The 25,707-nt window shown below is 38.1% G+C and overlaps 1 protein-coding gene and 1 non-coding gene across 2 annotated transcripts in view; both read left to right on the plus strand.

The window, feature by feature from the left end:
• Dcaf10 (DDB1 and CUL4 associated factor 10) overlaps nt 1-24,724 on the plus strand; it is a 50,366-nt gene extending 25,642 nt beyond the window's left edge. Inside the window, exons 3-7 of the mRNA XM_042695993.1 lie at nt 3,681-3,878; nt 12,569-12,771; nt 16,999-17,112; nt 18,009-18,154; nt 19,750-24,724. Of these exons, the coding sequence (XP_042551927.1) occupies nt 3,681-3,878; nt 12,569-12,771; nt 16,999-17,112; nt 18,009-18,154; nt 19,750-20,118 (1,030 nt within the window). The 3' untranslated portion in view covers nt 20,119-24,724. The remainder of the gene's footprint in view (nt 1-3,680; nt 3,879-12,568; nt 12,772-16,998; nt 17,113-18,008; nt 18,155-19,749) is intronic.
• Nucleotides 9,257-9,363, plus strand: LOC122124270. Its single transcript, XR_006150513.1, has one exon. It is a non-coding gene; the product is annotated as a U6 spliceosomal RNA (small nuclear RNA).
• Nucleotides 24,725-25,707: the final 983 nt, after the last annotated feature.

Consider the following 25,707-nt stretch of genomic DNA (forward strand, 5'->3'; position numbering starts at 1 on the left):
AATCTGTTTCTTAAAAACCCTTTAAGTGACCAGACACTTGTCTCATGCTATAATTCTAGCTATTCAGGAAGTGGAGATAGGAAGCTCATGGTTTGAAGCCATCTCAGGAAAAAAAAAGTTCAGAAGACTCTTACCTTCAATTAACCAGCAAAAAAGCTGGATTGGAAGTTTTGACTCCAGTTGTAGAGCACTGGCACGAGGCTGAGCAAGAATGTGAAGCCCTGAGTTCAAGCCCCAGTACTGGAACACACACACACACACCCCTTTCAGAGGGAACACACACACACACACACACACACACACACACACACACACACACCCCTTTCAGAGGGAACACACACACACACACACATACCCCTCCCTTTCAGAGGGACCACACACACACACACACACACACATACCCCTTTCAGAGAGACCACACACACACACACCCCTTTCAGAGGGACCACACACACACACACACACACACACACACACACACACACACACACACACACCCCTCCCTTTCAGAGGGACCACACACACACACACACACCCCTTTCAGAGGGACCACACACACACACACACACCCCTTTCAGAGAGACCACACACACACACACACACTCCTTTCAGAGGGACCACACACACACACCCCTTTCAGAGGGACCACACACACACACACACACACACACACACCCTTTCAGAGGGACAGTGTCATACATAGTACTATAACCCAGTATAATCTAAACTTATATTAAGTAGTTTTTTTTTTTTGGTTTGTCGTGGGGCTTGAACTCTGGGCTTGGGTGCTGTCCCTCAGCTCTTCAGCTCAAGGCGGGCGCTCTACCACTTGAGCCACAGCACCACTTCCAGTTTTCTAGTGGTTTATTGGAGATAAGAATCTCACAGACTTCATTATCCTGCCCATGTAATTGTAACCCCTCTGTACAATATGTTCACAAAAAAAATTAAATTAAAAAAAAAAATCTCACAGACTTTCCTGCCCAGGCTGGCTTTGAACCGAGATCCTCAGATCTCAGCCTCCTGAATAGCTAGGATTACAGGCGTGAGCCACTGGCGCCCGGCTAAGTAGGTTTTTAATATTGTCAACTAAATATTTCCTGTAAGGAAAATAAAGTAGTTTTGACTTTTTCTATTTTTTTTCAAATATGTGGATACTCAGTTTAAAAGTTTGACCAACTTTTTAGTAACTTTTCATGTTTTTAAAAATGTTTTGAGGGCTGGGATGTAGCTCAGTGGCAAAGTGCTTGCCTAGCAAGTGCAACATCCTGGGTTCGATCCCCAGTACCAAAAAAGAAAAAAGCCAAAAAAAAAAAATACAGTTAAAAATGTTTTGAGCCAGGTAGTGGATACCTGTAATCCTAGTACCTGGAAGGCTGAGGAAGGAGGGTTGTGACTGTATGAGAAAAAAATGGACTTGATATAAGAATTAAAATTTGCATGTAGTGAGAAAGCATCTAGACTATGTCTGTCTAAAGGATAAAAATATATGTGGAAAACATATGAAACATGTTTGTATAAAAATAGCATAATGAGGGGCTGAGAAGGTGGTTCAGTGGTTAAAGCGCTTGCCTTGCATGCCTGAGGCCCTGGGTTCGATTCCTCAGCACCACATAAGAAAAAAGCCGGAAGTGGCGCTGTGGCTCAAGTGGTAGAGCGCTAGCCTTGAGCTGAAGAGCTGAGGGACAGTGCCCAGGCCCAGAGTTCAGGCCCCATGACCGGACCAAAAAAAAAAAAAAAAAACAGCATAATGAGGGACTGTGAATGTGGCTTAGTGGTAGAATGCTTGCCTAGCATGCATGAAGCCCTAGGTTTGATTCCTAAGTACCACATAAACAGAAAAGGCCGGAAGTGACGCTGTGGCTCAAGTGGTAGAGTCCTAGTCTTGAGCAAAAGCAGCTCAGGGACTACTGTACCTAGGCCCTGAGTTCAAGTCCTAACACTGGCAAAAGAAAGGAAGGAAGGGAGGGAGAGAGGAGGAGATAGCATAAAGAAACTCATAAAAACATTAAAAGGGAAGGGAGGGAGGGTGTTAAGAATGAGCAATAGAAGAGGTAAATTTGATTAGCATATTATATGCATGTGTGGAAGTTTTTCGATGAAACCTCTTTGAGTCAGTCATGGTGTTACCATCCTATTATTCCAGCTACAAAGAGGTGGAGATGGAAACATTATGGTTTGAAGCCAGCCAAGACAAACAAAAGTTAGTAATACCCTCTTTCAGTAAATAATGCTGGGCGCCAGTTGCTCATGCCTGTAATCCTAGCTACTCAGGAGGCTGAGATCTGAGGATCACCGTTCAAAGCCAGTTGGAGCAGGAAAGTCCATGAGACTCTTACCTCCAATTAACCACTAGAAAACTGGAATAGGTGCTGTAGCTCAAGTGGTAGAGTACTAGCCTTGAGCTGAAGAGCTAAGGGACAGTGCCCAGGCCCAGAGTTAAAGCCCCACAACTGACCAAAAAAAAAAAAAAGGGAGAGGGAAGCATTTCTGGAGGGGATGATATCTAAAACTAAAGGGGATAATATCTAAAACTAAAAGAGAAAAGATGAGTTTGTTAAATCAAAGTGCAGGAAGAAAGTGGGCCTGGTATTTTAAAAGCCATAAGAAGTTTCGTTAATGATAGTGTTCATGGTGTTCATGGATACTGAGGTTGATTTATTTTTTTGTTGAGGTCTTTTGGTTTTGGGTTTTTGTTTTTTGTTTTTTTGTGTTTTTTTTTTTGTCTTCATGGGGCTTGAACTCTGGGCCTACACGCTGTTCCTCAGCTCAGCTCAAGGAGAGTGCTCTAGCACTTGAGCCACAGCGCCACTTCTGATTTTCTGATGGTTTTTTGAAGATAAGAATCTCACAGACTTTCCTGCCCAGGCTGACTTTGAAACACAGTCCTCAAATCTCAGCCTCCTGAGTAGCTAGGATTACAGGCGTGAGCCCCCAGCACCTGTGAATTACAGAATATTTTAATTAAACCTATCTTCTGATTTTGACTAGTCCTAATAAAATTTCATTAAATTAGAATATTTGGGAAATGCTTTTGAGTTAATAGATTAAAAATATGGAAGCTGGGCATGGTGGTACACATCTGTAATCCCAGCACATGGAGGTGAAGGTAGGGGAATCATGATTTCCAAGTCATCCTGAACTATATATATGGAGGCCCTGTCTGAAAAACAGAATATGCTCAATAGTAGAGCCTAGAAAGCACAAGGACTGAATTAAAACCCCAGTACCACTAGGAAAACAAAAGTGATGGCAGTTTGAATAGTGATTTTCTGTGTAAATGTGCTCTAAATAGAGATGTTACTTGTAGCAGATATTTCTCATTATTTAGAATCCTTTATACTAGTATACTCCTTTTCAACAGTCAAGTCTGAAAATTCTCTTACTAAATTCTCTTCTGTAAATTTTAAAGTTCTTGTCTTTCTATCACTGTTTTCCAAACATACACTTTTATTTCCAGTTCCAAACAAAAATCAATAATTTAAAGGAAATGGATTATAACATGGATCATAGCCTATATGAATTTTACTCACTGTTTATTATGTATCAGAATCACTAGACTTATACAATGAACTTGTCCTTCATTTTCTTCTTTCTTGATAATACAGAGATTGTTTCTCAAATCACATTTTCTTTAAATAGAGATTAAATGAACCAGTTTTTCTTTTCTGCTTTTGTAGATTTCTTGATAACCGGCTGTTTGCAACCTGCTCTGATGACACTACAATAGCACTATGGGATCTGAGAAAACTGAACAGCAAAGTATGCACTTTACATGGTCACACTAGTTGGGTGAAGAACATCGAATATGATACTAATACAAGACTCTTAGTAACGTCAGGATTTGACGGAAATGTCATTATTTGGGACACTAACAGGTTTGTGAATAAAAGACAGGATTATAATGAATATGATAAGTTGAAACTTTTTAAAATATGAGCAAATACTGTGTGCTCTTCAAACTTTGAGAAGAAAACCTGGCTTTAAGAAAAAATTATTCAGGTGGGCTTCGGTGGCTACAGGTGGATTACACCTGTAATCCTATCTACTCAGGAGGTTGAGATCTGAGGATCGCTGTTCAAAGCCAACCCAGACAGGAAAGTCTATGAGACTCTTATCTCCAGTAAACTAATAGAAAACCAGAAGTGGCGCTGTGGCTCAAGCAGTAGAGCGCTTGCCTTGAGCTGAAGAGCTGAGGGACAGTGCCCAAGCCCCACGACAGACAAAAAAAAAAAGAAAGAAAAAGAAAAAAAATTCCATCTTTGATTACTTATTCCTACACAGATATTGCCACTAAAGGTTTTGGACCTGAGTGTAGTGCTAGTGTACTTGCCTAGCATTTGTAACCTGAGTTTCATCTCCAGCACTGCAGAAGGATAAAGGGGGAGAGAGGATAGAAAGGGTGAGGTAGGGACAGGAAAAGAGGGAGGAATTTTGGACACTATTATGTGAACACAAAAACTGGTTTATAGAATGAGTTTCCTAAGTTAAAAATATTTCTGCTACATCCTTTGTGGACCAAAATTGTTTCACATTCGTTGCCTTTGGTTCTGAATGTATTTGTTTTGTAATTTTTCCCTTTATTTTTATGCATTAAGAGAGTTTCATTTGGGGTTCTTCTGATCCCAAAGGGAATATTGGACAATAAAATTTGGTGCAGTTTTGGTTGTCACTGCGAATGGTAGATACCTTTTGACATTATTTGGCCAGGACCATAATTTCTAAACATTGTTTTACTCTAGACAGTTCTATACAATAAACCAGTTTTCTCACCTAAAATACCAGTTATGCCTCAGTTGAGTAAAATGTGTCCTCATGTCAGTAAAATGATTCTTCAAAGAGAAATTGATTATTTGAAGTGTTGAAGTTTGAGAAATAAAATATGCGGTTGTTATGGTCAAATGTCATATCAGGAACATTTCTGAAATTTTGTTTAGAGATCATATTAAAAGGGGGATTTTCTTGTTAAAGATTTCTAGCTACACATAATTGAGTGAAAAATAGAGGATAGAGGGCCTGGGAAGGTGGCTCAGTAGTAGAGCGCTTGCCTCGCATGCCTGAGGCCCTGGGTTCGATTCCTCAGTACCACATGAGCAAAAAGAAAAAAGCTGGAAGTGGTGCTATGGCTCAAGTGGTAGAGCGCTAGCCTTGAGCTGAAGAGCTGAGGGACAGCTCCCAGGCCCAGAGTTCAGGCCCCATGACGGGACCCCCCCCCCAATAAAAAGAATAGAGGATAGATTTTATTTAGACAGAGATACCTATTAAAGTAAACAGCTGGTAGAATGCTAGCTAATGGGTAAAAGCATCAGGTATGGAGTTGGAGTTCCAGTCCAACCAAAAGAAAAAAAGAAGAAAAAAGGAAAAAAACAAACAAGGATGGACACCTGTGGCTCATTCCTGAAATCCGAGCTACTAGGGAGGCTGAGTTCACAAAGGTCATGATTTAAGGCCAGACTGGGTAAAAAAAAAAAAGTTCTAAGAAACCCCTTCTCAACCAGTACAGTGGTACAGACCTGTCATCCTAGCTACATGAGAGGCTGAAATTGGGATGATTTTAGTTTCAGGCCATTCCAGGCAGAAAAGTCTGAGAGACTCCAATCTCAATAGAAAGATCACAGTACAGGTGCATACCTGGGCAGGAAGCAAGATCTCTCAAAAATAAGCAGTGCAAAAAAAGAGCTGAAGATATGGCTTAGTGTTAGAGTGCCTGCCTAGCAGATGCAAGACCCCGTGTTCAGTACCTCAGTTCGGGGGCGGGGGTGGAGGGGACCCACCCAGAGTAAATAAGCATAAAAACAGGATAGGCATATACCCTAAATAGCAATCTAGATATCAGTAATCATGAAAAACATATATGAACTAAACTGTCCAGTTAAAAGGTAAATAATGCCAGATTGGATTAAAAAGTAAAATTAAACTATGGTTTTTACAAGGAACACCTAAAATATGCAAAACCAGAAAAGTTGAAAATAAATTAGAAAAAAGACTACCTCAGATACATAACAGATAAAAAGATATAGTCATACTTGATTGCAGACAAAATTAAGAGTTTAAGGCAAAAAGCATTATTATTGATAAAAAGGTACTATAAAGATTCATTTCACTAGAAAGTAAATGAATTCTCTTTGTATGCACCTAGAAAGAAAGTTAGGCCATAAAATGCAAAACTGGAATCACAAGAAATCCTCATGTAGTAGAAAATACCAACACCATTCTCTTTACTAATAGATAAATTAAAAAAAAAATCAATAAATAAAAAAATGAGTAAACCTATAGAAGATTTAAGTATTAATAAGCTTGCTATATTAAATACAATTATGTTCTCAAACTGTAAAGGTCTAGGTCTGAGGCAGACCTAGAACAGGCACAAAATTTTAGAATGTAGGGGCTCAGTGGTAGAATGCTTGCCTTGTATGCATGAGGCACTGGGTTCGATTCCTCAGCACCACATAAGCAGAAAAAGCCGGAAAGTGGCTTTGTGGCTCAAGTGGTAGAGCACTAGTCTTGAACTGAAGAGCTTAGGGACAGTGCCCAGACCAGAGTTCAGGATCCATCACTGACAAAAAAAAAAGAATGTACTAGATTATAAAGTAGGTATCAACTGATCTCTAAGACATGTTATCACACATGCTATTTCCCCTGAACTCAGTAAAATCAATATAGTTAACTATCTAACTAGATTAGAATAAAAAGATGGTACAGTTAAAAAAAATGTAAAAAGAGGTATTTCTTTTAGAAAGGAAGTCTCAGTCATTTACAGATGATAGAATTCAGGAATTGGTAAACTTTCTATTAAGGACCAAGTAGTAAGTATTTTAGGTTTAGGTACTATGTGGTTTCTTTTCTTTTTTTCTTTTTTTTTTTTTTTTGGTCTGTCATGGGCCTGAACTCTGGACCTGGGCGCTGTCCCTCAGCTCTTCAGCTCAAAGCTAGCTCTCTACTACTTGTGCCACAGCACCACTTCTGGCCTTTTCTGCTTATGTGGTGCTGAGGAATCAAACCCAGGGCCTCATGCGTGCAAGGCAAGCACTCTACCACCGAGCCACATTCCCAGCCCTATTATGTGGTTTCTTAGCAGCCATTTCTACATCAGCAGTATATAAATGGGTGTTCATATAAAATTTATAAAAAACAAACCAGTGGGTTAAATTTAGCCCATAGTTTTCCAACCCATGGTTTATATATAAAATCCTAGAAAATTCTCCACAAACATAATCAAAATTTGTAAGAATTAATCAAGATAGTTAGATGTAAAACAGAAGAGGTTCCTCAATTAAAAATAAAGCTGTCATATAACCCAGCAATTCCTTACTAGATACATATATCCAAAGGAAATTAATGTCAAAGATCTACACTTCCATGTTCATTGCAGTGCATCATATCAAATCACCATAAGTGTACATCAACAGATGAATAGATTTAAAAAAAAATGCATTACAAGCACATGCTTATAATCTTAGCTACTCAGAAGGCTGAGATCTGCCAGCCTGGGCAGAAAACGCCATGAGACTCTTATCTCCAAATAACCGCCAGAAATCTGGAAATGGCTCTGTGGCTCAAAGTGGTAGAGAACTAGTGAAAAAGCTCAGGGACAGTGCCCAGGCCCTGAGTTCAAGCCCCACAACAGACCAAAAACAAAAAGCATTACTTAGACATATAATGTAAAACTATTCAAGTTTTTATAAAGAAGGAATTCTTAGCTGGGCGCTGGTGGCTCACACTTGTAATCCTAGCTGCTCAGGAGCCTGATGTCTGAGGATTGTAGTTTCAAATTCTATACCAGCCTGGAAAGGAAAGTATGTGAGATTCTTTTCACCAATTAACTACTAGGAAAAAAAAAAGCCATACTCATTATCTTGCCCATGTAGTTGTAACTCCTCTGTACAGTATTTTTATAATAAAAAAAAAGAAGACAGAAAAAGAGCCAGAAGTAGAGCTGTGGCTCAAGTGGTAGAGTACTAGCTTTGAGCAAAACTCAGGGACTGAGTCCAAGCCCTGAGTTCAAACCTTATGACCTATACCTCCCTCCCTCCAAAAAAGGAATTCTTGTCATTTACAAGAACAAGGATGAACCTGGAATATATTATGTGTCAATTAAAATAGAATAACAAAGATTATCAAGTACAAAATAACACAAAACTCAACTGTTTCTATTGATTATTTTGGTTATGTCTAAATTTTTTTTTTTAATTTTGAGATAGATCTCAACTCGACTTCACTATTTTCCTGCCTCATCTAGGATTACAGGCATGCGCAACTACTTTTTTAAAGTAAAGAAGCACACTGAATACTGAATTCAGAGCTTCTCAACCTCTTTCAGTTGATGGACCAAAGATAACATTTGGAGCCCCTCAAAAATGGCTTCATTCTGAGTACTGGTGGCTCATGCCTATCATCATAGCTACTCAGGAGGCTGAGATCTGAAAGATCACAGTTCAAAGTCAGTCTAGGCAGCAAAATTTGAGATTCCATCTCCAAAATAATCAGCTAAAAGTTAGGCTGGAGACAAGGTTTACATGGTAGAGTGCCATCTGAGCAAGCTCAAGGCCCTGAGTTCAAACTGTAGTACCAGGAAAAAAAAAAAAAAAAATATATATATATATATATATATTACAAAAGGCTTCAACTAGGTACCATGTCTCACAGTTACAATTCTAGCTACTCAGAAGACTGAAATCTGAGGATCATGGTTCAGAGCCAGTCCAGGAAGACAAATCTGAGAGACTGTCTCCAATTAACCAGCAATTTACAATGGAGGTATGGCTCAAGTGGTTTAGAACACCATCTGTGAACCAAGAAAGCTGAGTGAGATGATGAGGCCAGGAGTCTAAGCTCCAATATACTGGCAAAAAAGAAAAAAAAAAGGTGTTAACCTATTCATTTAGTTAACCCTATACTCAAATCCCAGTCAGCTTTAATGCCTCTTAACCATGAACCACCAGTGGTAATCAAACATGAAAAAATTAAAATCTCCCAATATTGAGACACAAATGATAAAAGAATTTTTTGAATAAACAGAGGCAACATAGGGAGGGGAAAAAAAACCCCAAAACTTTGAAAATAACTATCATGCCAGGCGTGTAATAGATCTTCAGATATATATCTATATATATCTATGTATCTGTTTCACTCTATGCTCAGATCTCAGCCTCCTGATCTCAGCTCAAAGCCAGCCTGGGCAGGAAAGTCCTTGAGACTCTTATCTCTAATAAACTACCCACTTGAGCTGTGTCTCAGTGATAAGAGTGCTGGCCTTGTGCTTGCTTCGACAGCACATATACTAAAATTGGAACGATACAGAGAAGATTAGCATGGCCCCTGCGCCAGGATGACATGCAAATTTATGAAACGTTCCATATTTTTTTTTTGTTACTTTGTATGTTCCTCCCCCACGGTATAACCCCTGTTTTCACTGTATTTGATGTCGGTATAATTTGGGGAGGAAAAGGGAAAAAAGAAAATGTTTAAATATGGATACAGGTTGACCCATTGTAACAATGAGATGTACAAGACACTGGTTTTTTTTTTGTTTGTTTGTTTGCTTTTTGTCAGAGGTGGGGCCTAAACTCTGGGCCTGGGTGCTGTCCCTCAGCTCTTCAGCTCAATGCTAGCACCCTACGCCATAGCGCCACTTCGGGCTTTTTCTGCTTTTGTGGTGCTGAGGAATCGAACCCAGGGTCTTATGCATGCAAGGCAAGCACTCTACCACTGAGCTACCTTCCCAGCCCACAAGACACTGTTGAACATCAAACTTTACAATTTAGGTGGGGCTGGGGGGAGGGGGGGGAGGGGGAGAGGAGGACAGGGAATTGTAGTTGTGGAAGTGAGAGGAAAGGGATGGTAGGGGAAAAACAAAGGAGGAAGCAACAATGCTTGATAAGAAATGTACTCATTACCTTGCTCATGTAAATAACCCCTCTGTACAGTATTTTCACAATAAAAAAAAGTTATTTGAAAAAAAAAAAAGAGTGTTGGCCTTGAGCACAGAGAAGCTCAGAGACAGAGTTCAGCCCCAGGATCAGAAAAAAAAAAAAAAAAAAAAAAAACCATGAAAAAAACTATTAGTGGTCTAGAGATAAAGCTCAGTGGTAGAGTACTTGCCTGGCATGCAGAAAGCCCTGGGTTTAACCCTCAGCACCACCAAAAAAAAAAAAAAAAAAAAAGGGCTGGGAAGGTGGCTCAGTGGTAGAGTGCTTGCTTTGCATGCATGAGGCCCTGGGTTCGATTCCTCAGCACCACTTAAGCAGAAAATAGCTGGAAATGGCACTGTGGCTCAAGTGGTAGGGCGCTAGACTTGAGCTGAAGAGCTGAGAGACAGGGTCCAGGCCCAGAGTTCAACCCCCACAACCGAAAAAAAAAAAAAAATTAAAAACTATTTGAGAGGTAAGAAATCACAATACTTGAAGCAAAGAACAAGATGCAGTAGAGGAGAGAAAGTGCTTCTAAAATAATAGTACTCTAATGTTTTTATTTATGTGCTTGTCTGTAGATGGGGTATGGTTCATGGTTTAAAAAATCAAGGAAAGAAGGAATAACTTGAGGGCAGAGGTGGAAGTAGGAATCATGGGAGAGAGCTATGGAAGTAGTGGCATTTATCAACATGCATTACACTCATAACCTGGCTTTAGGAATTGTAACCTTTGTACAACTACTTAATAAAATTTTAAACAAAAAAAAAAAATAAGGAATAAAACAGTCAAGGAATAAAAATCTTACAGAGATACTAGGCAGGCAGATTTTTTTTTAAAAAGTCAAATAAAACTTGAAATAAAGGACTTGGGAGTATGGCTTAGTTGTAAGGTGATGGTTTGAGGTCCTGTGGTTAAAAAAAAAAAAAGAAATTGGAAACTTAAAAAACAGGTCTGGTCAAATAGCAGGTTATTTGAAGCTCCAAAAGAATAGAGAAAATGGGCCGGGTGCCAGTGACTCACGCCTGTAATCCTAGCTACTCAGGAGGCTGAGATCTGAGGATTGTGGTTCAGAGCCAGCTCAGGCAGGAAAGTCCATGAGACTCTTATCTCCAATAAACCACCTGAAAACCAGAAGTGGTACTGTGGCCCAAGTGGTAGAGTGCTAGTCTTTAGCTGTAGAGCTGAGGGAAAGCGCCCAAGCCCACAGTTTTAGCCTTACAACACACACACACACACACACACACACACACACACACACACACACACACACACACACACACACACACACACACACACACACACACACACACACACACACACACACACACACAATGGGTGAGAGGCAATATTAGAATAATGTCTAAACATTTTTCAGAATATATGACACACACACACACACACACACACACACACAAAATGGGTGAGAGGCAATATTAGAATAATGTCTAAACATTTTTCAGAATATATGAATAATATGTTTAGGTTTTTTTCGGTCAGTCATGGGGCTTGAACTCTGGGCCTGTGTGCTTTGAGCTCTTAAGCTCAAGGTGAGCACTCTACAACTAGAGCCACAGCACCACTTGCAGTTTTCTGGTGGTTTATTGGAGATAAGTGTCTCATAGACTTTCCGTTTTGGGCTGGCTTTGAACTGTGATCCTTAGAGCTCAGCCTTGTGAGTAGCGAGTATGAGCCACTGGCGTCCAGCAATAATATTGATCTTAAGATTTAGAAAGTAAAATGAATCTTAGTAAGATAAATGAAAAAAATCCAAATTTGTGCAAAAAAAAGTGAAATTGCAAAATTCTAAGGACAGAAGACCAACCAACCAGAGGGTTAAAAAAAAGTAAGCTATCTAAAGTAACATGTAGACAGATGGCAGATTTATAAGTAAAAAACATAATTCCATGGAATTTTATTCTCAATATTGAAAGAGAAATAACTCTGAACCTTAAGTTATATGCTGTTAATCCTTGTTCAAAAAGAATGAAATATTGGGCTGGGGCCAGGCTCATGTGGTAGAACACTTGCCTAGAAGCATAAAGCTCTTAAGTTCAAACACCTGCACTGCCAAACAATAACAGCAAAAGAAAATGAAATAAAGATTTCAAACAATTGAAAGTCTATTACACAAAATTTTATTTTAAAAATTCTGGGGATGTGCTTCAGAAAGAAAGACGATGATCTGAAAAGGTCAGAGATAAAAGAAGGAATAGTCAGCAAAACAACTGAAGAGTCAGGGTATATGGTACACATGATAGAATATCTGCCTGGCAAGCTTCAAGCCTGAGTTCAACTCCCAGTATCACCTCTTCCCACAAAAGAGTTGCAAAGTATATGCATGAATCTAAATACACATTGAATTACCTATAAGTTTTGCCTTGAAGAGCAAAATAGTTTGACTAGCACTGAGCTATTATGTTTTTTAAATGTATTTTAAAAATTATTATTAGAAAGGTGATGTCCAGTTGGATTACAGCTTCTTGAGTCAAGTAGTAAGTGCATTTCTTTTTGGAAAATATTACCCTCTCTCTCACCCTTTCCCAGTTTTTCCCTCCTCTCCCTCCCCACAAGTTGTACAGTTCATTTTCAACATTGTGTCTAGTGAGTACCTCTGGCCATTATATCTTTAACAACTAGTTTTATTGGTTTAATTATAGGTGTACCGAAGATGGGTGTCCACATAAGAAATTCTTTCATACACGTTTTCTCATGCGAATGAGATTAACACCAGATTGTTCCAAAATGTTGATCTCAACGTCCTCTGGATATCTCTTGATTCTGCATGATCTTGACTTAACCAAATCTTTGGAAGTAGGTAGCTACCCCATTTTGAGAGCCAGAAGAACTACATCAAGTTCAGGTACGCTTTTCTGATTAATAAGGTTTCTCAAAATTCTGAGACAAAGCAGGTGATATTGTCTATAATTCTCAGAAAGCTGAGATCTGAGAACTTGATTCAGCCATCCCAAGCAGACAAATCTAACTTTTTTTTTTTTTTTAAATTTTATTTTATTTTATTTGAGAACATACTGTACAGAGGGGTTACAATTACATGGTCAGGATAATGCATACATTTCTTACCAAGCATTGCAGCCTCCTCCTTTGTTTACCCTTCACCTCCCTTCCCAGCCTCCCCCCTCCCCCCCACCCAATCATACCCCCCCTCCCCCCCCTCCGACATTGTAAAGCTGGTTTTGACATGACATTTTGTACTTCTCATTGTTGCAACAGGTCCACCTGAATCCTTAAACGACTTGTTTGTCCCCATCTCCTCCACATGTTATACTGACATCAAATATAGTGAAAGCAGGGGTTACACTGTGGGGGAGGGACATACAAAGCAACCAAGAAATAATCTTATAAATGCGTTAGAAACACATGCATGAAAGAAACAAAAACATTAAAATACATATTTGAGGGTTCGTTTTCCTAACATCACCTTCTCTGACTTTTTCCGCTTGACTCATACCTATACTAGATATTGCAAATAAGGGAAACCATGGGACCTATGTTTCTTTGGGCCTGGCTTACTTCACTTAATATAATTTTTTCCAAGCCTTTCCATTTCCTAACAAATGGGGCAATGTCATTCTTTCTGATGGAGGCATAGAATTCCATTGTGTATATATACCACATTTTCTTGATCCATTCATCTATTGAGGGGCATCTGGGTTGGTTCCATATCTTAGCTATGGTAAATAATGCTGCAATAAACATAGTTGTGCTGGTAGCTTTAGTGTGGTCTTTTTTGTAAACATTAGGGTAAATGCCCAAAAGTGGGATTGCTGGGTCATAGGGGAGCTCTATGTGGAGTCTTTTGAGGAACCTCCATACTGCTTTCCAAAGTGGTTGAACAAGTTTACATTCCCACCAACAATGAAGTAAGGTTCCTTTCTGTCCACATCCCCTCCAGCATCTGTTGTTGTTAGAGTTCTTGATTTTTGCTGTTCTAACTGGAGTGAGGTGATATCTCAATGTTGTTTTGATTTGCATTTCTTTTATGGCTAGGGATGTTGAACATTTCTTCATGTGTCTATTGGCCATCCTTCTTTCTTCTTCAGAGAAGCTTCTCTTTAAGTCTTTCGCCCACTTACTTATTGGGCAGTTGTTTCTTTGAGGATTTGTTGTTGGGTGGTTTAATTTTTTGAGTTCCAAGTATATTTTAGATATGAGACCCTTGTCCGTTGTATGGCTAGTAAAGATCTTCTCCCAGTCCGTGGGCTTTCTATTGATCTTGCTAGCTACAGACAAATCTAACTTTTATCTTTAGTTAACTAGCAAAAAGGCAGAAGCGGAGATGTTTCAAGTGGTAGAGTACCAGCTGTAAGCAAAAAAGTCAAGCAGTAGCACAAAGCCCTAAGGTCAAGCCCTAGTATCAGCAGAAGGAAAAAAAAGCATCTGGGACATAAGGATAGTCTGAGATTATGATAGATATGTACCTCTTTTGAGAATAATAACATGAAAAAGGGAAGAAGATGGAAAGACATCCGACATTGTACCTTTGTGGCACATACAGTCTAGGAATAATTTTTTTTAAGTTTCTGTTAGCGGTCTTTAATCAGTACTTTGGAATCATTGCTATCTGAAAAATTAGTGATGGTCCAAGGCAGTATTAATCTGAAGTCCTTGGAACCCAGCAGACCTTTTAAGTTGTGATCATTATATTAGCTTTAAATATATGTGGTGTCATAGACTTCGAGATGTCTAGCACACTCTTGTTAGATCCCTGTCCCTTATCTCAAAGCTGATTCTACTAGAATTAAGTCAAGTTGGGGTTCAGGAAAACTTAGGTACTATATTTTAGTATATGTGCTGCCGAAGCAAGCACAAGGTACTACATTTTATCAACATTATACAATAAATTATATTTCAACTTTGAAAATGAGAAGACTGGTATGGAAACATATTTATCACTAATGTTTTGTATTTATGAACAAAAATCCAGAGGAAAAAAGCACTTATTTAGAACACAGAATGTTCATTAAAAAAACTTCAAATGTTTGAACTCTTTCTCCTGTGGGCCTAGAGCCACTCACTCCTGAAGACTTCTTTGGGAAAATACAAGCATATTTAGACTATAGTTGCCCTGTTTTAACTGTTAAAAAGTAGAAATTTAAATTTTACCAACTAACTTGCAAACAAAGGGTTCATAAATGTGTGTGTAAAGTTGAGCTTCTCCAAAATTGTTTCATGCCAGTGGCTCGTGCATGTAATCCTAGCTATTCAGTAGGCTGAAATCTGAAGAGGAAGTTTGAAGCCAACCCAGTTCCAAAATGACCATGACTTTAGACTTCCCAGCCTCCAAACTATAAGGAGGAAATCTCTGTTTTTTATGAAAGAAAAGGAGGTAGTGATATAGCACTTGCCAGTAAGTGCAACATCTTGGGTTTGAGTCCAGGTACCAAAAAGAAAAAAAGACCAAAAAAAAAGGCATTGCCTTTAAAAAAAATGAGGGATAGATACATTAATAACCAACCTTAGCATAGTGTAAAATGGTAATCTAGAACATGTAGTTGACTTTTTTTTTTTTTGACTCAAAAGCCAAGCCGCCCTCAGTCCTCAAAGGGTAATTCTGATACTAAGTATCATAGGAAATTTGATGAATAATAACTTCAAGCAAAGGTATGAGACTATACTGGGAATGTATGATGAAACTGAAGTTGCTATTTGAATATATCAACTACATATATCCAATATTTTGTTTTTTCTGCATAGATTTTATCATAAAGCTTTATATTACATTGCAAAGATAGTACTTATGTTATTTCAAGAATGATAATAGAAGTTTGTCACATACTTTAATGAAGATTTATACATGATCCCCGTAATGGGCCTGTTGTATAGAACCTGTTCTATCATTAAATAGTCTTAAACAGCTGTTTTCATTTCATTGAATTTTCTTCTTTCATCTTAATACAGAAATGAAAGGAACTAAAAATGTTTATTTATTTATTTGGTTTTTGAGTTTTATGTAAGCAAATCTTTGATATAAAGATTTTAGGACATAAACAGAAAAAAAGAGTTGTCCTGCCCTGTTCTATCTTAGTTATATCCTAGTTTTGTTTTTGTTTTTTGTTTTTTGTCGGTCGTGGGCCTTGAACTCTGAGCCTGGGTGCTATCCCTGAGCTTTTCAGCTCAAGGCTAGCACTCTACCATTTGAGCCACAGAGCCACTTCTAGTTTTCTGGTGGTTGATTGAAGATTAAAAAAAAAAATCTCACAGACTTTCCTGCCTGGGCTGGCTTTGAACCTTGATCCTCAGATTTAAGCCTCCTTAGTAGCTAGGATTACAGGTGTGAACCACTGGTGCCCAGCTAATTATATACTAGTTTTATGTGAGCTTTTCTTGGTCACATTTCAGATGGGTTTTAAAAAGTATGGGTCAGGGTTGGAGGCATGGCTTAGTTGGTAGAGAGAGCTAAGCCAGTGAGCAAAAGTGGTAGGTACAGAGTTTTAGTTCAGGACTCAGACTTAAAACAAAAACAAAAATTAAAAAAGAAAAGGTATGGGTTAATGAGCGGTGCCAGTGGCTCACACCTGTAATCCTAGCTACTCAGGAGTCTGAGATCTGAGAAAATTGCAGTTCAAAGCCAGTCTATGCAGGAAAGTCTGTAAGTCTCTTATCTCCAATTAACCACACCAAAAAGCCAGAAGTAGAGCTGTGGTAGAGTATTACCATTGAGCAAAAATGCTCAGAGACAGCACCCAGGACTTGAGTTCAAGTCCTAGGATTAGCACAAGGAAAAAAAAAGTATGGACCAATGAAATATTAAAAAGTTGGAGAGCTGGTGGTGGTATGGGTGGTGACTCATGCCTGTATTCCTAGCTACTCTAGAGACTGAGACCTGAAGGATCAAGGTTCAAAGTTAGCTGAGACAAGAAGTCTATACAACTCCATCTTTAGCCAACAAAAAGCTGAACTGTTGGTGTGACTTAAGTGGCAGATCTCCAACAGAGGAGCAAGCAAGCTGAACAGTCTTGAGACACTGAGTTAAAACTCTGATACTAGCAAAAAAAGAAAAAGAAACAGTTAAGAGATACTACAGGTAATACTACAAGTTTATTGTCAAACTTTCTTTTTCTTCAAGATTTGACTACTTTGTCAAGTTCATCTGGTCCTAGAGTATTTGGTTCACCTTGTCATCACAGTGACTCTAATTCATCTTCTGAGAAACACATGTCACGAGCTTCTCAAAGAGAAGGTAGGTTAAAAGTTGGATTTTTCAGTCTTACCAACAACAAATTCAATCAAATGTTTTTTTTATAAACACTTTCTAAACTGCTTTCTTACAGTGTCAATTAAAGCAGTTTTTCACATAACAAAGGAATATGATATATCCCTGTTAGTAATAATGTCTTAATAGATAGTCATTTTCTTTGGGGGCTAGGTAGAAGAAAACAATGTGGAATAGTAGAGTCACCAGGAAGATGGTGTGATTGGCAATGCCTTCCGTTTCTTGTTTTGACATGCCTCCATGTGAAGTGTCCTCTCTCGTCACCATAATTGTAGTTAATTTCCTCTTTATAGAATAGACAGTTTCCAGTTTAATAGCTGTCCAACTTAATGACTATTCAGCTGGCCTAAAAATGATATGTGTTTAATAGAAATCACACTTCAAATTTGAATTTTGATCTTTTCCCAGACTAGCAATATAGAATATCATAGTCTATCATGATTCTGGAAAACAACACAATTATGGAAATAACCAATTCTGTCCAGTATATTATATTGCTGATCTATGCTGTTCAGTAGGTTAGGTATATTTAAATGCATTTTCAACTTACAATAATTTAAACTTATAGTGAATTTATTAACCCCATTGTAAGTAGAGAAGCATCTGAACTGTTCTGTCAGATTACTATAGTTCTTAATGAGCTTTTTGAACCAGTAGATAATTGGTGATTCATTGTAGAAACTTGGATTCTTTGTACTCATCCTCTTTCCCCATTCCTTTTCTACAAACTCAAAAGCCATATGTTCACAGACTAAGGGATAAAGGCATAGGAGGTGGCTGCCAGAAATCACAGCTTTGTGAAATGTCTTAGTCCTTGCATTTGGATAAGTTACATCCCAAATTCTCATTTTCTTGTATCTCAGGAGTTTCACCACGAAATAGTCTTGAAGTCTTAACCCCTGAAGTTCCTGGTGAGAGGGACCGTGGAAACTGCATCACATCCTTGCAGCTGCACCCCAAAGGCTGGGCCACTCTTCTTCGGTGCTCAAGCAACACTGATGATCAGGAGGTATAGGCAGCTGCACTCTTCTCTCTCTCTCTCCTTCCTTTCTTCTTTCCTTCTTCCCTCCCCACTTCCTTCCCTCCTTTCTTTCTTTCCTTTTTTGCTGGGCCTGGAGCTTGAACTCTATGCTGAGTGCTATCCCTGAGCTCCTTTTGCTCAAGGCTAGCACTCTAGCCCCAGTTCCACTTCTGGCTTTTTCAGTGATTGATTGGAGATAAGAGTCTCACGGACTTTCTTTCCTGGACTGGCTTTGAACCAAGATCCTTAGATCTCAGCCTCCTGAGTAGCTAGGATTATGGGTGTGAGCCACTGGCACCCCCAGTAGCACTCCACTTTCATCAGAGTTCATTGGACAAAATGTCGTTGTCCTGTGTCCTTAGGCTGATTGCCTGCCCTTCAGGGGCATACTGTCTGCTTCTCAACTTTTCCTGTTTCTGTTCTCTGCTCCTTTATATTATCTTTATCCCTTAGAAAGGTTTCTTCCTCTTCTGTGTGTAAGCTGAGAAGAACTCTAAAAATCATGATCAGCCCAGTTTATACCTAGCTGCTTAATTCTTGCCTGCTTTGTCTCATTGTTTAAAAAAACAAGAAACAGCTTATATATTAAACACAACACTGAGATATTTCAGCTAAGTTGTCTAAATGTGATATTTGGCAAGCCAATTATAAATTTCTCTTTTTAAAAATCTAAGAAGCTGGATGCTGATGACTCATGTTGTAATCATAGCTACTCAGGAGGCTGAGATCTGAGGATCATAGTTCAAAGCTACCTCGGGCAGGAAAGTCTGGAAAGTCCATGAGACTCTTATCTCTAATTAAGTACCAGAAAACCAAAAGTGGAGCTGTGGCTCAAGTGATAGAGAGCTAGCCTTGAGCTGAAAAGTGCCCAGGCCTAGAGTTCAAGCCCTACAACTGACCAAAAAAAAAAAAAAAAAATCTAGGAAATCTCTGGTCCCATCATTCTGGAAAGAAAGGCTCTTCAAGGATCTCTCTGACTCTAGAGAAAGGTGTTCTAAGGGCTTGGATATATTCCAGGAATTTTTTTTTGTTATTGTGCATGTGTTTGTTTTGCCAGTCTTGAGGCTTGAACTCAGGCCTAGGTGCTGTCCCTGAGCCTCTTGTGCTCAAGGCTAGAGCTCTACCACTTGAGACACAGTGCCACTTCCAGCTTGTTCTGAGTAGTTTATTGGAGATAAAAGTCTCATAGATTTCCCTGCCTAAGTGGTTTTGAACTGTGATCCTTAGTTCTCAGCCTCCTGAGTAGCTAGGCTTGCAGATGTAAGCTACTGGTGCCCAGGCCAGGAATGTTTTAAATATTAAGATTATTGTTACCCTCAGAAAAGGAAATGTATTACTATGGAATACATAGGCATCTTCAGAGAACAAAAGGCTTTAAAGCATCACAGTGCAGAATCACTTCAGCTTATGAAGACAGAAAATTAGACAGGTTTTTGTCAGTTGGAAGGGGGATAGCATTCATCTGATATATTTCTTGCAATAATCTGTGGTTTGGGCATTTAGTTTGGCTTTTCAAAGATGAAGTATATGTGTAGCACTGTTTGGGGCTTGATAACTAGTTTGTCTCTCTTTTCTTCCCCTAGTGGACCTGTGTCTATGAATTCCAAGAAGGAGCTCCAGTGCGACCTGTCTCACCTCGCTGTTCCCTACGACTGACTCATTACATCGAAGAAGCCAACGTAGGCAGAGGTTATATCAAAGAACTTTGCTTCAGCCCTGATGGGCGAATGATTTCTTCTCCACATGGTTATGGGATTCGTTTGTTGGGATTTGACAAACTGTGCAGTGAACTAGTTGACTGTTTACCCAAAGAAGCCAGTCCCCTCCGGGTGATCCGTTCTCTGTACTCTCATAATGATGTGGTACTGACAACAAAGTTCTCTCCGACACATTGTCAGATTGCCTCAGGGTGCCTTAGTGGACGAGTTTCTTTGTATCAGCCAAAGTTTTAGGCACAACTTATGTCAAATAAGGGACTCTTTGGGTGTTTGACTTATAAATTACTTCCATTTAGGTGAAGTATTTTCTTTTTAGAAGATCTTACAAGTTTGGGTCAAGACCCTGGTTCTTAGGGGTCTATGAACATACCCGTGACCTGACTACTTGGTCATCCAGCATCATTACGGGCATCTCCAAGTTAGACTCTATGCAGCATCATCTTTTTCAACATTCCTCTGCTCCTGCTGATCTGTGCCATTGAACTCGTTCTTCTGATTATTTTGCATGGTAGATCTTGTTAAATTCTCTGCCTTCCTAATCTCTGTCCCTCCTTTCTTTTCCCCTTTTCTTTCCTTTTCCTTTTCTTGTTTTGGTTATCTCACGAATTTTGTGGACATTTGGCAGGAATTTGATTGAGATAAAAGAAACTCATGGCACTGGTATTAAATAAAACCCAGAAGTAGTAGGCTGTTAGCATACCAGTTGTTGAAAAAGACATTTCACCTTCATTTATTAGTATATTTGGCCTTTTAAAGTTGCTATTATATTTCTCTATATTGAACATAGAGAATGGAGTAATTGTCATAAGAGTTTAGTCAGTGCAACAAAATGTCATTTAAGTTTCCTGCTAAAATTACAATTTTTCATTTAACAAAGATTTTGTTGTAAAAAATAATACCATCCCTCTTTCAATAATTTACTTGTATGAATTTTAAGTCTTGAGCATGTGTCCTTAATGGTATTTTGTTGTTACAACAGCATTGCTAAAAAAGAGAAAAGGAATAGGCTTTATCGTTTCTGTTGTACAGAAAAGGATTTATTTTTTAGATTAGCAAATATCGAGTCAGAGAGTGATAAAAACATTGTGATTTTCTGTGATTCTTTGAACCACACAGGATATATTAATCGTATTGGGGTTGAGAGGGGAATCAAGAGTACAATGGTGACATTTTATTGTCTTTCTTCCTTGTGCCAGGAGTCATAGGCTCAACTGTTTCACTATTAGTAAGCAGAGAACTATAGTCCTATTCAAGGTGTTGTTATAACCCTGGAGTCAGTCACATGGATGGCAAGACTAAGTGCCCATAGGAATACCTGTTTTCGATTTTGTTATGAAATGTGTGGCAAGTAAAAGCATCAGGCAGAGACTAAGCACAAGAATGCTGCTCTGTTGAATGCCATTGTGTTGAGAAGTGATTTCCAGAAGCTGGAGTAATTCAGGCCACAGCACTAACCTTGTCCTTTTACGTCACAGACTTCTTTAGGCTAAATATAATGAAGGGAAAATGCATAAACCTGGGCCTTACCTTCAGGAAGGGGACAATAGGAATATGTATTTTTAACAGAAACCTTCAGTAATTTTTATTCAAGTAGTCTCCAGATAATAGTTGGGGATGGGGGGGGAGAAAAGGAAACCTTTATAAACAGCACTCAGTACTTCTGTATCCACTTGGTGCTTAAAACAGTCCCTACAAGATGTTTTGAATATTTGAATAGTAATAGTAAATGAAAACAATTTTAGAAGTAGAAAATAACTTGGAATGGAATGAGTTGTATTATTTGAAAAAAAAAAAAAGAAAAGGTTATGCAAAGTTAAAAGCAAAGCCAGTGCTTGAATTCAATCCTCCTAATTAAATTCAGATTTCCTGAGAAACTTGCTCAGGGCAGTTTCTACTCTATTAAGTACTATAAAGATGCTTTGTCTTCAAGCAATATTGTTGTGTACCCCTAAGATGACCAATAGATTTAAATGGAAGGCATGAGAGTAAATTCTGAGAATTTCAGTCATGAGAAGAAAAGTATTTTAAACCTGAGAGAAATGTTAAAGTGAGCCAAATACTTGAATAAAAATGACATTTCTTTGTAAGACATGAAGAACAGCCATTTGCATACACTCATAAGAGGTGCTATCTCACTTGGAACTATATTGGCTCTAGGATACATTTTTATAATTAGATAATCTTACCATGGATATTGCAAAAATTAAAATTTTGTAGTTATTGAAAAAATTACTACAGAACACATTAAAATATAGGCTTTTCATAATTTTTTAAAAAATTAAAAGCAAATACTGTTTTGAAGGAAAACACCCAAAAACATTAAAAATAATAATGATCAAATTGATATGTAAGATTCCATAAATTGTATAAATTTGGAAAGGTTTGATGTCAGACGCTGAACCTAATGTCACCAAACTCTAAATTCAGTCGTGATTCTTGATCCACTAGTCCCAAGTATTATGTGTTAAATAATGTGCCTACTTTACTATTAGCCCTCCCCCCAAAACTTGCAAGATAGGTAGAATGACCCTCAAATTAACTTTGGAGGTTGTGATAGGTAAGAAAGATTAAGTGACTTGTCCTGAAGTCACAGTTGTCTATGGGTAGCTGGACTGGGATTCAAACCTAGATTTGTCTGTTTTATCCAAAGATTGCTTACTACTCTATCATTTTACCTTTAATTGGTAAAGGCTGGTAAACTGGCCTATTACTTTGCTTGTTTAGTATCTTCTGGAACCTTTTCTTATTACCATCTGTACCAAGCAAAAAAATATTTACAAGACTGAAAGTTTCCATGGGAATGAAGATAATAAACTTGGGGCATACACATTATCCATTCCTAACTAAATATCCTCAAGCAAGATAAGATGAGCTAGAAAAAAAACTGGAGGATGAATATCCTTATGTAAAAATAGAGCCATAAAAATGAGAATTAGCAACAGCACAAACAAATTTTGCCCTCTTTGAGGTATAGTCATATTTAAAAAGTCACCAAGAAATATTAGTCAAGGAATTAAATAGCCTTATGAATACAACACTATTTGAATTACTCATTACACTTTCCATGTCCCATTTTACTTAGAACATACCTAAGCTGATTTTTTTTTACTCTTATAGTCAATCATTTTTATTCATGATAATTGGTAAGCATATTATAATTGGTAAGAAGCATTATTGGTAAATGTATAAATTGTTCTCCTGGTTAAAAGCTGACTCCAGACAGTATGTTTATGGTAGTGCCATGTTGAATCAGTTACATACATCAAATATAGAATGTCTTATTTTCAGTTTTGAAACCCAAGTGGCCAAAGACAAAAATACTTCTAATTTAGTCTTTTAAAAATATGTGTACTCTTTTTTTCTCAGAAGCCCAAAGCATTTTGTTATTTCTTGTTACATCCCTGAGAAGATGTTATATCAAAAGTTAAGAAAACAAGCAAGGAGAAGGTAAATCACATATTCCCTGTTCTTGTGTCTAGAACCAAGTTCACATTATATCATTCTTAATGTTGTGTTCTCTTAGAAAGTGCAGTATAGGGAAAATGTTCTGAGACTCTTTTAGAAGTTAAGTGGTTCCAGCATTAGAATATACATGGTACTGGTATCCATAACTGTCTGTTAAACTTGTGTTTGCAGGAGAAATGTTTGACAACTTACTGATGACAATCATCCCCACTTAATGGCCAGCTATAATTGAGTGCTGTGAAAATCCACTTAGAAACACCTTATGTTGGTCAGGAAGAAACCATATATATGAATTTTGGATAGCTAATGCATATCTCTTAAGTGCCAAATTTTAAAACTTGTAATTATTTTTGATGCAAGTCTTTCAGGTATGTTAGTATACTTCCCTGCCTTCTTAAATAGCATGTTCAGTATAATTCACTTTTTCATGATGAAAAGTTATATTCGTAATGTGTTATGAAATACCCAATGAGCTCTGATACATATAAATACATATATATCCCATTTCATAAAATTTAAAGGGCTATAACAAATATGAGTTAATGTCTCTTACAATGTGATCCCCTCAACTCTGAGGTTAAAAAAAAGTGTTTTATATCTGCTAAATAGTGTGTTCTGTCAACATGCTCCCACTTTTCTTCTAATGTGCTGTTTCAACCATTATAAGCTGGGACATGAGATAATCAAGCCTGTTCAGAGTCTGCTGAAAAAGCTGGACAAACTTGGCTGCACAGTCTGTGAGGTAGCTCCTTTGATTATTTTCTACTTACTTTCTAGCTAACAGAAGCTCCCAGGTAAAGCCTAAACTAGTGATTTTTCATTTACTCTTCAGTAAGATACTACAAACTAAGGATGCTGCTAGATTAAGCTATAAATAGAAATGTACCAAAGTACAGCAATGCAACAACAAAAGCTCTGTATTTGCACAGGGGTTTTATGTTTTTACAAAAAAAAATTAAAAAGCAGGAAAAAAAAAGAAAGGAAGAAATCCAGATAGATTTAAGACTATTTTAGTAGCCACGAAACTTCGTCAGTAACCATTAAAATATATGATTGTTACATTGTTACAAAGACATGGTTTAGTCTCATTGTAGAATAAAATTGTACTAAAATGTAATCTTAGAGATGATTCTAAATGATATCCTAAGAATGTCTCCCATTCAAATGATAATGGAAATTTTTATGAAAAGAAAAATCTCCAATTTAGCTTTATGCTGCTCTCTTTAGTTGTAAATGAATTAATGGCAGAGATGTGGGTTTTATCAGTGGCAGCAAGGAGCACATCTCATACGCACCTCCCATGTATGTGTATAGAAAATGTCACTGTAAGTGAAAATGTTACCCAGAAATAATAAAATAATTTTTCAAATTTAAATCTGGTCCAGAGTCTTTAAAATAGGTAGTCTTTAGCTTTCCCATTTCTCCCCCATTTATTTTTCATGCTTTTCACATTTAAGACTATTTGAACTGCCTCCTAAATTTTTCTGCATCTTTCATTTCCAAACTGTACTTTCTGTTAAATTTGATTCATATTTTTAGGAGTCTTGGAATGTTCTGAATGATATGCTAGATACCCAGAAAGCTTTTTCAGTAGTTTCTAAGGTGCCTTGAATTTCATATACTAAACTAAGCTCCTAGAGAGTAAAAACTATCTCATTTATTTTTGTATGCCTAGTGCCTGATACAGGCAAGACTGACACAGAGTAGTTGTTGAAAGAATCAAATAAACTTTCGGCATAGGTGGCCTCTGGCTCCCATGAAGCCAGAACATCATATGCAAATTATTCAGCACTAGTGAAAGATCATTTATTATTATAATGAGGAGACTGTCTTCATCTGGGTAAGATTTATTCTGACCATAAATAAGCATGTCTCATTGACTTGAAAAACTTCAAATTAAGACTCAGGTTTGTTTCATATTTTTGCCAGGTATAGTGGTACATACCTATAATCCTTGTACTTGGGAGGCTGAATAAAGCCAAAGGATCAAGATTTGAGGCCATCTTTTTTGGGGGGTGGGAGTGGGGTCCGGTTGTGGGGCCTGAACTCTGGGCCTAGGCGCTGTCCCTCAGCTCTTCAGCTCAAGGCTAGCGCTCTACCACTTGAGCCACAGCACCACTTCTGGCTTTTTTCTTATGTGGTGCTGAGGAATCGAACCCAGGACCTCATGCATGCAAGGCAAGTGCTCTACCACTGAGCCACCTTCCCAGCCCTTTGAGGCCATCTTGATTCCATAGCAAGGCCCTGTCTCAAAACAAAGCAAAAATTTGTCTTTCATTCAGCAAACATTTTGTTAGATATGGCTCAGGATGTTGTGTTGCATAGGAATAAGGACACCAACTCAAGAGAAACTAGGCG

Source organism: Dipodomys spectabilis, unplaced genomic scaffold (assembly GCF_019054845.1).
Source record: "Dipodomys spectabilis isolate Male_0828 unplaced genomic scaffold, ASM1905484v1 ptg000006l, whole genome shotgun sequence".
In the NCBI taxonomy this organism is placed as follows: domain Eukaryota; kingdom Metazoa; phylum Chordata; class Mammalia; order Rodentia; family Heteromyidae; genus Dipodomys; species Dipodomys spectabilis.